We start from the raw sequence: 12,722 nt of genomic DNA on the forward strand, positions 1-12,722 counted from the left end.
TCCCACCCTCTGCTCCCCGCACCAGGCCCACGTCTGTCCCAATAACCAAATCAGAGCTCCTGATGGGGATCACAGCTCAGCAGCAACAGCTCGCATGAAACCAGGAGAGCTGCGAATGTTCAGGATGGAGCAGAAATTGGGCTGTGAATTCGGAGGCAGGCATTACTTCTGTCCCACTCCGCTGGAGAAACATCAGCTGCCCAGCAATGCTCTGCAAGGAGCTCTCTGAGATGCTGGGGGCTCTCCTGCTGAATGGAAGATCCATCTGTCAGTAAAATCACCACAGGCAATTTTTTTTGGAAACAACTTTTTCCAAAAGATACATTTTTCTAGGTTTTAGGCAGATTGGGGTGTTTAAGATTTTATATCTACTCAGCCTTGATCTCCAAATTAATTTCTTCACCTGCAGACGTCTCACTCATTTTTTCCCTCCTTTCCTCTTCTGCTTTCCATCTTTTCTGCAGTGCTTTCTCTGCTTTGGAATTACTGGAGGGTGACAACAACAACAGCAAAATAAATACCTGGGCATTTTTCAGTTTTGGAGACATTTTAAAAACTTACGGAACAGTGAAGACAAATGACTAAAAAAAAAAAAAAAAAAAAAAGAAAAGGAAATATATATTTTTAAAATTATATTCAGTTACAAATAGGGGGAAAAAAAGCAGGAGAAAGAAGAGAAAAGCAAAACATGTAATATAGAATTTTATTTTTCAGCTCTATTAAACCTTTAAAATTGCCCCATCTCAGATCTGAAAGAAGAAGCAACTATGATTTTCTTTTCATGGGCACATAAACAGTAAAAAGGTAAGGTACATTGAGATTAAATAAGAGGGAAAATTATCTCTTCACAGACAGACAGTGAGTGAGGAACGCAGCAAGCCCTTACATCCTCAGATGCTCTCGGCAGTGTCCAAAGCCGCAGAGACCTCATCTCTCAGGAGCTGGGGGGTCAGGGCCGGGCTGTTTCTCACCACGTCTCCTGGCCCTGAGGCAATTATGCTGAAGAAAAAGCTGCATTTCGCTTGCAGATGTGCAAGCTACGTCTACACCAGCACACAGCACAGTGCTGGGTCCCCCGGTGGCGTTAAAGCTGCCCCACGGCCAACCTGGCCCCTGCCTATAGCCTCCCCCTGGCTCCCCACGTCCCCGCAGCTGGGGCTGGGGACATTCCCCTCGAGCAGCCTGCAGGCAGCTGCCCCGTCCTGGAGGTGCCACAGCCCTACAGGTAGGTGGTGGCCTCTCTGCTCTCCCTTTCTTTTGCCTGCGCGACGGCGACGTTGATGCACTGGAGCCACTCCTCGGCGTTCTTCTCATCCTTGGCCTTGAAGACGTAGGTCTTGCTGTCGGTGAAGATTTCGAAGGCCCGGGGCAGGCTGCGGTCCCGGCGCTTCTTCGCCACCACTTTAACGCTCTGCACCTTGCTGAGCTCGATGGGGCAGTCGTCGGGGTCGTCTTTCTGAAACACAAGAGACAAAGAAAACCACGTTCGCTTGGTACAGCTTCCACCACCCTGACAGGTGATCAGCAGTGTTTCCTTGAGAAACAGGAGCCTGCTCTGTCTCTGAAGCCCCTTCTCTGGCTCTCTCCTAGCAAGGGAAGCAGCAACTCCTTGTCCTGGTTGTAACAACAGAGCGAATGCTTTGTGTCTGTTCCGGGAACAGGAGGGAAGTCAGGGCATTTTTCAGCAGGGAGCGGGGAACATGGCACAGCTCAGTTGTAATGTGGTTTGAAAACGTACAAAGTGTACATCTGTGAAATCTTGGCGTCGTGGTAAGGGTGGGAATGTGATGCGGGGAGCGTAAGAGGTGATTATGCAAAGTCACAGACGTGTCCTGCAGGAGATCTGTGAGCTCATCAAACAGATACCAACTGTGGTTCCCAGATGAGAAGTTTAAACACAAGGCTCCGATTTGTCAAGACTGCTCAGGTTTCTCCTGTTGAGCTCCCTGTGCTTTTTACCAAGAGGAGTACAGCAGGTTTCCCAAAACCTTTCTGCTCCTTCCATGCAGGCAAGCAGCACCAATTCCCCACATACCAAAAGAACTGTGCACCCCGTGAGCAGCCCTGCGGACACAGATGCCTGCCTAGCAAAACCGATCCGCTCCCTTCACGTTATGTCATGGACACACAGCCCTTGACCTCAAGTTGCTACAGAAAGTTGAGAATGTACCCTAGGCACATTTCTGTGGAAGGAGTTTACCACTGTTTTCCAGGAGTCTGGACTCATTTCAGACCTCTTCTATTTTGGTTTTCTAATTCCGCCCCTTCACCCACTGGCCATACGATCGCTTACGCAGAGCAAATGTTGTCCTTCTGGTTACTTCTACGAAGGGGAGGTTTGTAGTGGGACTCCGGGAAGAGGCAGGCACAGCCAGCTGGCTATCTCACAATACTTCCTCTGTGTTTGGTTTGTGTTTTCAAGCGAGCAGCGTGAAAAGTCCAAACACCCACGCGGCGCCTGTCCCTGCTCAGCGACGCCAGAGATGAAGGGGCAGAGCTGTCACGCTCAGCCAGGCAGGGCCTGTGCTGCTTCGGGCACCGCAATCAGCACCAGATGTGGCCGGGCAGAAACCTTTCCTTTTTAATACAGAACCATTCACCGGCGACACCTCAAGCTGCCTGGGCACATCCGTGCTCGCGACTGCAGCGCTTTCCGTGCATCCGCTGCCTCCCTGCTGCTGGTGGCACCTTCCCTCCTGCTGCTCTCTGGCCCAGCACCAGCACTTTGTTGCCTGCTCCCTGTCTGACACTGACCAGACTTCCCCAGCACCGAGAGGCAAACTGCTTCACCCCACAAGGGTGCAAAGATGCAGGATCAGTGTGTGAGAAACCACCGAGCCCAGCCTGGGACGCGCTCCCTCGCAGCTGCGGAGGAGCACCAGGAGCCTGGCTGTCTCCTACGCCTGCAGTCAGGGCACACTCAGCAGAGTGGGTTTGAAAATCTTATTTTGCACATTAATTGTCTGAAGCACTTCTGTGCGGTGTCCTAGCTCCAGCCCTGCTGCAAGGCAAAGCCTTTCCCTTGGTGTCTGCAGCAGTCAGCTCTGGGCACGCACACAGCGCAAGCTGGAGGGCTCAGGGGGTTCCCAGGCTGTAGCCCAAGCAATGGTTAACAACAGGACTCAACTCTCTAATTAAAAAACAAAACAAGCAAACAAACAAAGCCATAGAAGTAACAGGATATAACGCAGCAACTTGAAAGACTGATTGCCCAGGCACAACACCCCGCTGCTGTCCCCGGGGGCTGGACGCCAGCCTGCTGCTCGGAGGAACCAGATATTTTTGTTCAACTTTCGAAAAAGCAAAGAAAATTGGAGTTTGCCAGCTAAAAAAAGGGCAGCTAACCTATATAGACTCTGCTATTAAGCAGAATCTGCTGTTTGACAACCTAACCTGCCAGCAAAAGGCTGAACATTCCTCACGTTAACAAGAACACCGAGAATGCAAATGCAAGGAGGCAACTGCTACATGCTAATGGCATCCCAGGAGTAATCAAGGTATTCTGACGTGACTTTTGCTTGGCTTGTTTGCAGAGCTAATTAAATCCATTCCATTAAATACATTTCTTTAAGCCAATCAAGTCGCTAGGAAAGTGACAATTATTCTGACACCTTAAGAAGGAAACATCAGCCAGTGCTGAACTGAAGCTGGAACGCTTGTATGGGTTGAACCGTCTTCAGGATCTCAACCAAACGTCAGAAAAAGTCGCTAGAAAGTAAAGGAAAGGCCATTTTATGAAGTACTTGCTCTCAGGAGGGTCGTACTGCCCCATGAAAGGCACTTGTCTCTCCTAGGCTGGATGCCCTGATGTGTTTCTTGGAAGAAGGGATTCAGGAAGCCATTTCAGAAGCTTAAAGAGCTTTGCTAGGGTTCTGTAATAAAAGACGTTCTTTACCAGAAATATTGAGGCTTGGTTTAACTGGAAGATGCTGCTATTTTTGGTTTATCTAAGAGAAAACTATTGCGACAAAACTAAAAGGACTATTTTGCACAATGTTTGATAATTTTCATTGTGAACAGCTGAAGAAAGTTAGCTTCTAATGACTGACGAGTAATAACTATTGAGGACTGGATTCAATTACCTTCTCTTCTATGCCCAGAACAAACTTGTCGTGAGTTTTGGTGGTGGAAATTTTGAACAATTTTGCAGAAATTTCAGCAGAGTTACCCTGAATTTAGGTGAGGGTAGATGCGAAAGAACAAACTTGGTTCCTCTGGGAGAAGAGCACTTCAGCATCACCTCGCTTTAAGCAAACCTGCACCTCCTGTACGAGTAACACCAGTCGTAACACCATCACCTCAAGTACTGCTATTAATGTACAAAAGCAGGCAAGGCTTTAAAAAAAAGTGAACTGTTTCATTTAGGGGACTGCCCCGAGATACTTGGATGGGCCTGATTTCCTAGACATGCTGAACACAACCGTCCCACCCCGAGCTACTGCTTATCCCACTGGAGACAGGGGATGCACTCGTGCAGCAGGAGCTTTGGATCAGCTGGGAGCTGGTGCTGGGTGTCTGGAGGCAGTGGGGACGATGCTCGGGCAGGGTTTGGGTAAAGCACTGAGACGTGAGGGCTGCAGCAGCCATTAGCCTGCAGAGCAGCACTGCCAGCCTCACGCTGAGCCCTCTCCAAAGTCTCACGCTCCTGATCCAGCAAGAAAAGCATAAACAGACCCTGCGAGCAAGCGCTTGGCTGGAGTCAGCCGTGTGGTGTACAGAGCCCATGGAAAAAGCTGAGTGGTGAAAACCTCTGGGAAATGGTGATGCGGAGGAGGGAAACAAAGGGATCAAGCTGACGTTCTTCTGACTTACGGATTTTCCTTTCCGAAAGAGCAGCTGGTTGCCAGCCAGGGTGAAGTAGCGAGTTTTCCACCTTTTGATAAACTTCCAGCGGACTTGCTTCTCTTTGAGCTTGCCTTCCATCAGAGGCTGGCCATCCTGATTTACCACTGCAGAGGTGAACACACAGCCAGGGGTTAGTTCTTTCCTCTCGGCAAGCCAGGCTTTGCCGCGATGCAGAGGAGGTTTTTGCAGCTTGGCTGTGTCAGCACCAGCCTGCATCCCTCCCCTCCTCAGGCCCTTGGTCGTGTTTTGCCTGGGAGGCCTGGCAGATGGAGCCGATGGCTCGGCCCGCTCTGCCTGTCACTTTTTTTCTATCATTCCCTTATTCCCCGTGTACTTCCCCCACCGTAACGCCTCCCAGTTGTTCCTCAGCCCCACAATAATAATTGATAGCTCTGCAGAGCTCGGTGCTGTTGTGCTCCTGCTTTGGGGTCTGAGGGACAGGAACAGCTCGGGGCTGACCCTGAGCTCCCCTGTGGCAGCCGTGGCCCCATGGAGGGAGATAGGAGCCAGGATTTCTGTGTGGGCTGGCAGGCCAGGTGCCCGTCCCATGGGAGCCCCCGCCAGCACGGCCTTCCCTCCTCATCCTCCCCTTCCCTCCGTCAGGACCGGGCTCCCTCAGTGGTAAGGACAGAGGTGTTTATTGCCAGCCCCCTCTTCTCTCTTCAGGGATACTTCAGAAGTCATTTAAGGCTGCTGATCCACTTTGTAAAAACCAGCCCTTACAGCAAACCAAGCGGTGCTTCTGCCCTGTAAATCTGACAGCACTGACCCGCTGGGAGTGTGATGCTTTCTGTCGCTTTTCCATGTATAAAATAACACGATTTATTTTGGTGCTGGCCCACAAAGGCCAGGGCCTCACAGCTCGGCCCACACAGGGGTCAGCGCCGCCCCCACAGGAGCAGTCAGGGCCCTCCCCTGTCACCGCTTGGGACAGCCAAGTTTTTACTGTCTTGTGGCAAAATTTACTTACAGATAACTATTAGTGCATCATCAACCACTAACACTGCCTTCAAACAAACTGGGTGGGAATAATTATAGCAGCAGTGGTGCCCCATGTGCCGGTGAACACCACCCGTACGCAGCGCACATCAGATGAAAGGGAGTCAGCGATGAGGGAGGAGGAGAGGGGAGAAACAAAAGCTTCTGCCCCCTGACCAACTGCACTACAGCAAGTTGTACATGAATAATCTAAAATGTGATTAAAAATAAGCAGTGTGCAGCTCTCAGTAACCGCAGGGATGCAGGACACGGACACACAGGCTCAGCGCCGTCCAGTCCATTCATCTCCCACAGCGGTCCGAAAAGCGACTCCAGCCTGCCTTAGAAAAATAGCTCAGGTTTGTCACCGCGGGTTTTTCTTCCGTTGATTCCCTTACAAAGACCAAATAGAGTCGTTACTGCAAAAATATTGCTATGTTTTAAATTACTTTGAGAACTCAAAGCACTGCATGGATGTTGGGAAGCCCCGCGCTTCGCTCACGGTGTGGTTATAAGGCTGGGCCTCCTCCACCATCAGCCCCATGGCCTTTGGATTTTGGGAGCCGGTGGAGTGTCCCCTAACCCTGCACCCAAGAAGGAAGCTTCCAGCACAGGGAAGGCCCGGCAACCACGAGGATCACCCTGGGCTCCAAAATGCTGCCCTTGGAGCAGCCTCGAGCTGCTGGCCTTGTGCACGGAGCAAGCAACTCTTAACTTCTGTAATGCCACTGCTGGTTCTTCTTTTCCGCTTTCTCTTCTATTTTTAGTCAGACAGGACAGGACGGATCAGATGGACTGAGGAGCAGGCCAAGGCGTAAGCAGCCTGAGAACGGATGTGTTTTGATGTGATGTTTGGCTTGGAGTCCTTCCCAGCATCTGTCAGATAGTTGGTTATCCTCTGGCTGGCCGTTCTCGCATACCTTCGCGTTCAGCTTTAGCCAGCAAAACTTTTTCTCGAAAGCTTTTGCTGTCATCTGTGCATGACCCTTCAGAGCCTGGAGCACGCTGTGACACCGAGGCCCTCGGGAGGACACGAGGTGAGCGCGGTGCCCAGGGGCAGCCACCACAGGCAGCGCTGCTGCTGCTCTTGGGCTTCACCTGGGGCTTCAGAGGCTTTGTGGCTTTCTGGACACGTAGCTCTCTCCGCTACCTCTGCTCTGGTAGCGGGAAACAATGCAAACGCAATTTAGATAATGAATTTAGATTTAGATAAAGAATGTATGCTTTCCCCAGCGCTGTTTGTGTTGGCAGAGCTGCAGGCATCGGGGGTCTTCAGTGCGTACTACTTCAATTTCCTCATGAAAGACGACAAATATTTCTGTCTCTGCAGACAGCGATGTTCTGGAAGGAGATACACTGAATGAAGACGGGGGTGGCCAAGTTGCAGCCGCGATGGGGAAGCACGCCTCGGATTTCTGTGATAAAGAGGTCGTTCTCCCCCCAGCACCCCGAGCTCGACGTGGCAGCTCGTCTCTGCAGATTTTCCTGCCAGCACCGATGCATTACAACACCCAACCTGACATAGTAAAACAGAGGCTTATTTTCTCCCCAAGCAATTTTTTGTCACTGAAAAACCACGCAAATTTACAGGGAAGCTGGTTTGGGGCTGCACCAGTTTCACAACATGCCTTCCAGTGGGACAGAGCCACGTCCTACAGCGTGCCCCTTAATAAGAACTTTTCAACTGTGTTAAATATTGGTTTCAAAACTACTACAGATACACATTTTCCCTTGTTCAATAAATTTCCTCAGCTGGCAAGCTTTTGTCCTGGGCCTTCCAGAGAAGCGTGGTTGGGGCAGGGGCAGTTTGGAGATCAATATTGAGCTGATGTGAAAATCCTGGAGATCAGATCAAGAAAAATTGCATGTTGCTGTCAAAAGGTGAGGGGATTTAAAGCCTTCCTTGGCCACACGGATGTTACAGCACGCAGGGATGGGGTGCCTCTGCAACACCTCTTTGCTGACAGCGGCCCAGTTGGCTGCTGGGGATGTGCACAGAAACACCACTGGGAACGTTGGAGCTGGGGCTGGGAATTAACCGAATGACATCCAGGCTCATACCTCCATTGTTCCCATTATTTGCCATTCACATGTGCAGGCTCTTGGTGGAGGATATTTTGCCACCGTTAGAATATGCAGTTTGACGTCAGGAAATACTATCTCAGTAGCATGTAGGAGATAAAAACGGCACGGTTCCATATCGCCTCCCAAGAGAAAGTGTCAGAACTGCTGCAACAAAGCCCTCTCAGTGAGTCAGAGAGCAAAGGATAAGACAGGGTAGGAGTTTTACTTCTAAATGAGAACTACAAAGAATTCATAATGTGCACAGTAACTCTCAGACCTTGATGGCAGATGTATAAACATCTAGATACAGCAAAACACAGTTTTGCTATGAAAAGACAACTGCTCAACGTCTTGTACACCTACCTGGCTCCTGGTGCCAGGGAACAGCTTTGATACCAATTCCAGCACAGAACATGTTCTAAGGCAAACTGAGAAGCTTTAAAGCACAACGTTTTCTGCACTGGAAGATACTGAGATGGCTGGTGGTCAGGAAAGCAACATGAGAAAGGAAGTCGATGTGCAATTTTGGCCCAGATTGGATATTTATGGCCAAAATCTTTCAAAAACTGGATTTACTAGAGAAATGCTGGTCTGCCTTTAAGCACTCAGTGGCTGGAACCAGGGATAACAGAGCACTTCTTGTGTACATCCACAGAGAAGTCCACAGGGAATTCCGCTGTCAGCTTCCAAAGTTGTCATAATGAAGCAGATGCCAGTATGTCTGAGGGGCTGATTAGAAGAAAAAGATTCACAAAAGATAAGAATGAAGCTCTTTTCCAATATTTTTCCAAGTCCTTTTGCTTATTTTGATTGCGGTTAGCTTCACAGAATGACAGAATAATTCAGCTGGAAGGGAGCTCACGGGGTGCCTCATCCCACCTCCTGCTCAAAGCGAGGTCAGCGCTGGGGTCAGGCTAGGTTGCTCACGGATTTATTGATTTGGGACTTGAAAATCTCAGCAACCTCTCCAGGCAAGTTGTTCCAATGCTCGATCACCCCCACAGTGGGAAAGTTTTCCTTTATAGCCAGCCTGAACATCTCTCATTCCAGTTTATACCTCTTGTCTCCTGCCCTTGCACCCTTGGAAGAGCTTGGCCCTACCTTCCTGATCACCTCCCCGCAGGCATGAGGCCACTGCCACGTCCCCAGGCATCCTGGTGCAGCCTGTCCCGGTCCTTACTGGGATTTTACTTGGTCACCACTGCGGCCGCTGAGCCCACGGTGTGCATAAAGTAGGAGTAAGTGCGCAGGGTTCTGTTGGCAAGGGGCACCCGAGCAAACCCGTCCTGCCTCAGAAATGCAGTTCCTCTTCTCTCTGAACTCTAGCCAAAACCAAATGCAGTCGCTGGTGGCCCCGTTGCTTACCACATGGAAATACCTGCATTTTTAATACAGTTAGAATAATTGAAAAAATGCAAACAACCGACAATGGGTACGTGCACATTCCTCACACACACATCGATTGCTGGAAACCCTCTGTCTTGTTCTGATTTCTTCACCTCGCATGAATCTAGACAAACTAAGAAGACTTCAGAATGGTCATACAAGAGTTTTTATATGATTATTCGCATCATGGGAAACTAATGAAGTGCATTCTCTTTGATTTCCTATGCAAAGATCAAGATGCGACACGATAAAATCTACACAGAGATTTTCCTCATAACAGGGAAGGGCCTAACGTGATCCGGGTCTGAGAGACAGCCCAGAGATAAGCCCATGTTTTAACAGGAGGTTAATTTACCTGAGCAACAACTCACGGGTTCTCCTTCACTCGACTGTTAAAAAAACAGGTTTAGACATCTTTAGAAACATATACTGAAGTGATACAGATCAAAGAGAAAATTCTTTGACATAAGCATTATCAGACTGGATTCTTTAGCTGTTGGTTTAGAGAAGGTTAAACCAGGTGATCACACAATCTCCTCTGGGTCTGAAATCGCAGTGGTGTGCTGACATATCATGAGATCTCTAGCTAGAAAAAAAAAGGAGTTGAAGGATTCAAACTATCTACTATATATTTTTCATCACATTTTTATTTTCCTGAAGAACACACAATAAAGCTAAAACTATTACCCAAGCTGAAAATGAATAATTACTTGCTATAATGCCCATTGCTTCTTAAACCATCTCAGGAAAGAGAGACCAGCTACAAAATCAATTTAACCCTGAATAGTACCCATAGATGTAAGAGTCCTCCATGACATAAGCTGGAATTATTTTCTCCTGATCGTATCTTGCTTTCTTTGCAGAACTACACTGCATCAATCTTGAAGTAGTTTGGGTAGTGAATAAATAGAAAATAAACAAAAAACCAAAACCAAAACCAAACTCTTGCAAGATGAACTCAAGTAAGAAAGAAAAAAAAAAAAAGTATTCAATCTTTCATTTGATGAAACAAAGCCATCCACAAAAATTCAGCCCAATCATGAATGATCTCAATGATAATAAGCTGCTCTTAACTTGAAAGAATGAAACGTGTGGGTGGTAAGCAGAAGAAGATAAATGCAATTAACCTAAGGGAATATGGATTCGCTCTCTTTCATTAATTATCACATTTGGTTTTGTTGAAAACCTGGAAAGGACACATTACTGAATGCCACTTTTTATAATTTTCAAGCAAGCATTATAGCTGGGAGATTCCAGTTCACTCGATAATCACCACTGCTAGCAAAAGATAAATGTATTCAGAACTTAATATGGTGTAGGCTATTCTGAGTGAATTGCTTTTTTAAGGAGGAATTCATAAAAACCCCTCAGTTTTACCCGAATCATTGCCCATGGGCACAATGTCTCTTCTGCAGCCCACAGGGATTACTGCAATTTCTTTGTAAGCTTCCAGAATCTGGAATGTACTGCAATTCCCTCACAGGCTATCAAGTGGTTTTACTGAATTTTTTTGTGCAAGAGCTTGTGAAGCCAACTGTCAATACAGAAGGTTATGTTGAAATGAAGCTCTTAAAAGCCAGCTTTTCCTAACAAGAGGCACACTGTATTTACTAAAATTTCAGATGCCTTATGTCCTTGCCTGAATGGTTATTGTTAAAATAAAATAAAATATAAAATAAAATAGTGCAACTTGGCTTCCCTAGCTCTGGGACCAGCCGCACAGTTAGGGCACGTACGTGTATGTGGGCAGATGAGTAGGGTTTGCAGGAATGCTGTCTCCCTCCTTGGCTCAGGGGTAGCAGGAAAAAAAAAATCCGGATGATTTAACAGCACTTCTGGAAGAGTGTGGTTGCCTAAATAATGCTTTAAAGCCAGAAGAATGCATGTGAAATAGGCGAACTTTCTCTGCGTTAATTGCCACTGCCTCTTCCCTTGCTAACTCAGCCTCCCAGCAGAGCGCGGCTCCGCAAACCTTCCCCACTGCATCTGCAAAAACCATCACGGAGCTGGCATCCCGAGGCAAGAGCCAGGCTTTAAGGCATAATCCCTCCCTAAGTCTGGGGGATAAATGGCATCTTGCAACACGGTATCCAAAAAATGTAACAAAACCCGACATTAACAGAAAACAAAAGAAAATAATGGAAAAAGAATTTCCCTCTGAATTCCTTCTTTAAGAAGAATTGGGTTGCTAAACAGCATTGCTGAGAGGGAGAAATTATTTTTTTTTTTGTCTTTCAAAAGTACTGGTGGGTTTCAACGGGGTCCGTCCGACTGTGGAAGGAGGATGAAAGATGTCTCACAGCTTTACATTTCTTTCACGCTCAAGGAGATCTGGGAGCCCTCTGTTTTCTGTCACATCTTATAAATCCCTGAAGACCCCCGAGTGTCTCTGGCACGACCTCTCCCAGCTAACCCAGAACCGCATCCATCTCCAGCGCTAGGAACTGCCCATTCACCTGCAGGTTTTGTCCCGTGAAGCACTGCCTCCTGTATTCCCTTCACGTGTCTTGACCCATTAAATAGTTCATTTTCTTGGACTTCTGAAGGCCTTGAGGTTTGAGAGGCAAGCTGTGATATTCACAATGTGCCGTGCAATTGATTTATTTTTTTATTTTTAAACTGAGACAAAGAAATGGCTTACAAAAAGAACAGACAGTTACAGCCCAAAAATGTTGTGTGCTCAGTTCCTCCTGTTCCCAACCATCCCCGAAGGCACCCCATAACTCAACGCCCTGGCTCCAAATCTGGGAGTAAATGGTGATTTTGTAGATGCTGATATTTATTAAGGTCTCCCCTCCTCAGCTGCGGCAGTGGGGACAGACGGGTGGCAGGGTCACCAAAGGAGGCTGTACCCCCATGGATATGAACAGGGCGATAAAACCAGTGGAGCAGATGACTGCTGGGTTTGGGCACGTGGAGATACCTGCATGAAGCAGGATTGGGAAGGACAGGCTGTGAGGAGGCACGTTTTCCTGTCGGATGGAGACGGACGCTTTGCACCCATCTGGCCAAGAGCTGCTGCTCTGGCACACCTCTGCGCCAAACCCAAGCCCTTTTTGTGCCAGCCCAGCCCAGCACAATGATGTGTAAGCAGGGGAGCAGTGCACCAAACCTTGCCACGGGCGCTCCAGGCACGTGTCAGCTCCCACTTCCCGGGGGCTGTTAGCTCCCGACACCACGCATGGTTTATGCTACTCGAGATGTCAGCTCAAGTGCTCTGAGAACAGACTCGAGAGCCTCTTGTCAGCGGCACAGAGACGTCCCCACATCTGCACGCTCCTGCTGAACTCACCCAAGAGCAAGGAGTTCACTGGGAATCACAGCCTGGCATCGGGGTCTTTCGTTGCCTTCCCCCCGTGTTCAGAGCCCTTAGAAAACACCAGCCCCACACTGCCTGTACGGGATCCCAGCCCCAGCACCACTCTCACGGGGTCCTCTCGTGTCTCCAG

General features: G+C 48.5%; 1 protein-coding gene across 3 annotated transcripts in view; it reads right to left on the reverse strand.

Annotated features, from left to right (window-relative positions):
* Nucleotides 1-1,075: 1,075 nt before the first annotated feature.
* The window catches only part of VEPH1 (ventricular zone expressed PH domain containing 1), a 67,660-nt gene continuing 56,013 nt past the window's right edge, over nt 1,076-12,722 (reverse strand). For 2 of the 3 annotated variants that reach the window (XM_068691752.1, XM_068691754.1), the window contains 2 exons: nt 4,813-4,949; nt 1,076-1,456 (listed from right to left, as the gene is read on the reverse strand). In XM_068691752.1, coding sequence (XP_068547853.1) covers nt 1,220-1,456; nt 4,813-4,949 — 374 coding nt within the window. In that variant the 3' untranslated portion in view covers nt 1,076-1,219. The remainder of the gene's footprint in view (nt 1,457-4,812; nt 4,950-12,722) is intronic. The other variant, XM_068691753.1, reaches the window with a different exon arrangement.

This window comes from Anas acuta, chromosome 9, assembly GCF_963932015.1.
Source record: "Anas acuta chromosome 9, bAnaAcu1.1, whole genome shotgun sequence".
Lineage (NCBI taxonomy): Eukaryota > Metazoa > Chordata > Aves > Anseriformes > Anatidae > Anas > Anas acuta.